Source organism: Hemitrygon akajei, chromosome 16 (genome assembly GCF_048418815.1).
Source record: "Hemitrygon akajei chromosome 16, sHemAka1.3, whole genome shotgun sequence".
In the NCBI taxonomy this organism is placed as follows: domain Eukaryota; kingdom Metazoa; phylum Chordata; class Chondrichthyes; order Myliobatiformes; family Dasyatidae; genus Hemitrygon; species Hemitrygon akajei.
Window position 1 is genome coordinate 45295224 of NC_133139.1, and position 4920 is coordinate 45300143.

At 47.6% G+C, this 4920-nt stretch overlaps 1 protein-coding gene across 1 annotated transcript; it reads right to left on the reverse strand.

Annotated features, from left to right (window-relative positions):
- Nucleotides 1–1047: 1047 nt before the first annotated feature.
- On the reverse strand, nt 1048–3495 carry LOC140740392 (immunoglobulin lambda-1 light chain-like). The gene is made up of 3 exons (XM_073069530.1): nt 3360–3495; nt 2897–3253; nt 1048–1736 (listed from the first exon to the last, which is right to left on the reverse strand). The coding sequence occupies exons 1-3, from the start codon at nt 3406–3408 to the stop codon at nt 1414–1416; spliced, it is 729 nt and encodes a 242-aa protein (XP_072925631.1). The 5' UTR covers nt 3409–3495; the 3' UTR covers nt 1048–1413.
- Nucleotides 3496–4920: the final 1425 nt, after the last annotated feature.

A 4920-nucleotide genomic window follows, 5' to 3' on the forward strand; every position in this document is an offset into this window, starting at 1 on the left:
TCCTTTACACTCAGGGTGGCCTCATCTTGGCTCAGGAGGAGACCATGGGTCGTCACGTTGGAACGCGAAAAGGAACGAGTATCAGAATTAAAATGTCTCTCCACTGTGAAGTTCCGCTCGTCACGAATGGTGCAGAGATGCTCAACGAAGCGGTTCCCCAATTTACGGTCGCACCGACACTTTTGTGGAAGCTGAGTTACAAACTTTAAATGCACTTTTGGCTTAGCCTCCCATCATAAATTGCTATCGTCGTCCTATCTGTTGTGCTTGCTCAGCAGTTCATTTAGCCGAATGCCCTTATGAAGCCTCTTATGTTAATTACACTGTTTAAACGATGATATTGTAGTTACTACCTGTAAAGAGGAATCAACGGGTGGAGTGTAAGGAAAAAGTTAAATTGATTCCTTCTTAGAAAATGCTAAATGTGTAACACACAATGGGGGGGGGGGGGTTTGTAAGATATTAGTCTGGAATGTGGGAATGATTTGAGAAAGGAGAAGGAGACCTGTCCACAACAATGTTTGGAGAATTGAGTGTGAGTACTATTCTACATCCCCGAGAGTAGTTAATGGTGGAAAAGCCCTTTGTCTGTGAAAACAAAATGATTCAGCAGCCTGGTACTGTCCCATGGGAAATGATTCGGGCAAGGGTACTTGAAGGATATTAATAGGGCAATGTTTTGTACGTTGGGATCTTTTTTTATGCTGGGTCACGGCTAGTGTCTGAGTTGGAAATAGGTACAAGGACATGGAGAGAGAGCCATCCCTCCCCACACCGACCTCCTTCTCTGTTCGCTTAGAAGTCTCTTTTTCTCACCTCAACAATTCCGTCCACCCCCAGGGCTGTCTGTTTCTCTGTCGATGTCTCACACTCTCTTCCTCTCTCCACCGCTCCCTCCTTCCCTTCTTCACCAACTGCAAGACTGTGGGATTTCAGATTGCCGGACTTCCTTTGTAGGAGCCGTTCAGCCCGCGCGAGTCTCCTCCCTCCTCCCACCCAAATGAGAATGTTAAGCGCCTACAAGAGTAAAAGACTCAGACACGGAAATCATTCCTGCACTGAACATCTTTATTAGCAGTTTATGGCCGTTGCCACCTGTCAGTCTGATACTGCTGAGAAATCATTAACAGACTCATGAATAACTTCAATTAGATCCATCCCTGGTAACAGAGAAAACAATTCACCAGCTGATATTTCTAATGATGACAAGTAACAGGCCACTTTTACCCCACGTAGTTTCTCGGAGAATGAAACGGAGCAAAATCAGTCTCGGGTGCAAATATTATAACAACACAATGGAAACCACAGAACTCTGGTCACAGTTCGGAGTACAGTGAAGAGAGTGGTAGAGGGAGGTGAAAGATGCAGAAAAAAATCTGATCGAAGCAAACAAGTACGAGGCCACACTCTGTTTTAACAGTTGGACTGTGTGACTGTTGCGGATGTTGTCGAAGCTGCTCCTAGTTTAACCACGCAGGAGTATACCTTGCCACTACTCCAGTCTGTGCCGGGCACCGTCAGGTAGCTGCTGAGACTGAAAGTTCTGTCCGTGTTCCGCCTCACTGCGCTGGTTTTCACCTCACGGCTGGTCGGACTCCCGTCCACTGTCCAACTGACCACAGGGAAGCCCACCGACAACTTACTGACCAGGCAAACTAAGGTGCCGGTTCCTTTAGCGGAGATCTCCTCGGCTGACGGCCCAAGCAGTTTCACTGAAGGGTCGGGGAGCTGCTGATCTGGACCGGGAACAAGAGGAGACATGTTTCAGGTCACTGAATATCTCGCGATATTTTCACAGTTGGATGGTAGTGCGAGAGAAAGATTTCAGCTTCCAAGAATGGGGCCCAGGGTTTCGCTAGGGTGCAAGTCAGTGTCGATGGAGGGCAGTGCACTTTAGTCAACACTGAAGGACTGGACGTTTGTGGCCAAATCCTGCAGAGTCGCTGGATTACAGCATCACCAGCTCAGTGACATCACTTCCAGCTGTGGGGATCTTCCTCGGCCTGTGCCAACAGTGACACGTTCCTTCCCTTTGCTCCATCCACTCATCACCAATGCGCCCCCTCCCACCCGTATCACCCACAGCTGTAATGTGAGTAAACCTATTTCTGCGCTTACCCAGAGTGCAGGGCAACATGTGCGTGGTCCTGACATTCACAGAGCTGGTTTAGGGAAGTCACACTGTGACGATGTGGAAGCAATTATTGTAGGCGAAGGAAGTTGGGATTCTCCCCAGACCCAAAGTTTTGGCCTGAGTCTGTGTAGCGACCGGATTCACTGAGCGGCCGGACCCCAAAAGGAGCAGTGCTCAATTGAAAAGGTGGCAGGAGTGAGGAGGGAAGGACGAGGCAATTGGATGGTTGTCTGCGAGAGTGTTCTACCCTGACCGGGAGAAATGGAAGTTCAATGAAAGTTGGAGGGAGGCTTCACGAGAGCTTCCTCATACAATAACTTGAAACTTGTAGCTCTGTTGTCTTGACAACCGTGGTCTACATCATATCCCCAGTGATTCCTCAGGCCGCATTCTGAGAAGCTGGAAACTCCTCACGCTGGCTTCCAACAACCAGAGTAAAAGCGGCCAAGCTGATATGATTGAGAGTCGGGCGGTCAATTTCAGAAACGAAATATTAAAGTGCAGATGCCAGGGACACAACATACGGCACCAGAGAGAAAACACAACCGAAAAGAGAGCTTGTTTAAAGAGGATACCAATTCACAGACAACTCTACGTTCACTTAACACAACTTCATCGATCACAATATGTGGCATGACTGGATCGTAAATTTGCGTTTTCATTATCAAATTCGCCAAGAAAGAATAATGTATCAATGATTAATTGCCAGGTGACCATATTCATGCAGCCAGTAATTGCAGGTGGGATTTCCCTGTCACTTACCTGTAACGAAGAGCTTGGTCCCCGGGCCGAACACGAATCGACTGAGCGATGAAACCCACTTTCCGCAGTAATAGACGGCAGCGTCATTCAGCTCCACATTTTTTATGTTTAACTGGTAAACGGTGCCGACGCTGTTGACTGCCGACGTGAAACGGTCGCTGCTAAAGCCAGACCCATAGGTCGGGGCGCTGAGTGAGTGATGGTAGTACAGGATCCATTGTGGATCCGTTCCCGGTGTCTGCTTGTACCAATTTACATAATTGTCATCCTTTGTTCCGATGTTACATTCCAACGTGACCGTGGCTCCTGGACTCACCGACACGGTCGGAGGCTGTGTCAGAGTCTGGGATTCTCCAGCTGTAAAAAAAAACAGGAATTCAGCTTTAACCATTGACTGTTTAATGTGTCCCCTAAAGCCCACATCAACAAACGCTGGCGGTGCAGTCATGCTGCCGGTACTTACAGCCCAGCCACATTGCCAGAGACCAGAAAAAGCACAACGTCCGTATCATTGCTGTCCGTCAGCTTCCTACGTCCCTTCAGCCGATGGATGTGTGATAGACTGTGGCCGCCGTCGCCAATGGTACCTATTTATAGAGCCGTTCATACCAGGGAGGAAACCCATGCAAATCAGGGCGACTCACACTGACCAACCAGAGCAACACACACAAAATTCCTGATGAACTCTGCAGTCCAGGCAGGATCTAGGAAAAGAGTACCATCGCCGTTTCGGGCCGAAACCCTTTGGTAATATTTGTCCGCTTCTCTATCCTACGATTCACGCTTTCATTCTCTATTCACTCTTTCCCAAGATGCTGCCTTTCCTGCTGTGTTATTCCGGTATTTTGTGTGTGTTGTTCAGATTTCCAGCATCTGCAGATTTTCTCTTGTTTCTGACCAACTAGAACAAAGGATTTGAAACCTTCCTATTCACCGTCTCACACCATCAGGATGAGGCGGTGTCACTGGCCAACAAAGAGCAGATCAGTTGATAAAACAAAAGTGTATGAACAGATTGTTCTCGGTCTGATATCTCCCAAATTTGCACAGAGGGAGGCAGATGCAAAGGTCCGTGTCCTCTTTTGTCCCCAGCAAATGTGTAACAGACAACCCTCAGATCTACAGGTTGCGGACACACACGAAGTGCTGCTGGAAGCTCGGTGGAAGACTGATGAACGCTGCCGACTGCGCAGTCCAGCAGTACGTGCATTGTAGTCGGTGCAGCCAACGTTAAAACTGCACAGGCTTGAAAGTCTCCTGATCAATTAAAGGTGAATCTCCGGAGGGAGCCTCATGAGTGGATATCGTGCCATATTTGTGTGTACTTTTTAAAGTTCATCTCACTGATTATCACAATCATAATTGTGAATGTTTACACAGTTTCTTCCCTGGATTTGAAATAAAAAAATAATCTTTCCCCCTTATTTCCCTGATTCAGTTCTTGCCACTTTCCATCCCTCACACATCCAGGTACAACGGAGCAGACAGTTCAGACTTCCTGTTTCCACACAAATCATTCAGATGTTGAGTTCAAATCCACTCTGACTGTTAGAGGGATTGAAGTCTGTCTGAATGTGGGGATGGAATCTGTTCTGAGTAACAGTAAGGTGCAGAAAGCTATTGTGTACATTGGTACAAGCAGACAGTGGGAACAACTCCACGATGGATTCTCCGGTATTACTACACACACGCACAGTGACCCGATATACAGGCAGAGTTATTAACCCTTTGAGAGAGGGAGCCTCTCATCATAGGCACTATGGTAGCGTAGTGGTTAGCACGACGCAATTACAGCTTGGGGCGATCTTGTGTAAAACGTTTAATTCTGGCGCTGGCTGTAAGGAGTTTCTACTTTCTCTTCGTGAGTGCGTACATTTCCTTCGGTTGCTCCGGTTACCTCCCACATTCCAAGGACGCACAGATTAGTAGGTTAACTGGTCATTGGAAATGTTCCTTTGATTAGGCTCGTGTTCAATAGGTTGGTTGGGCCGGAAGGACCTGTTCCTTTGTCTCTCTAAATAACT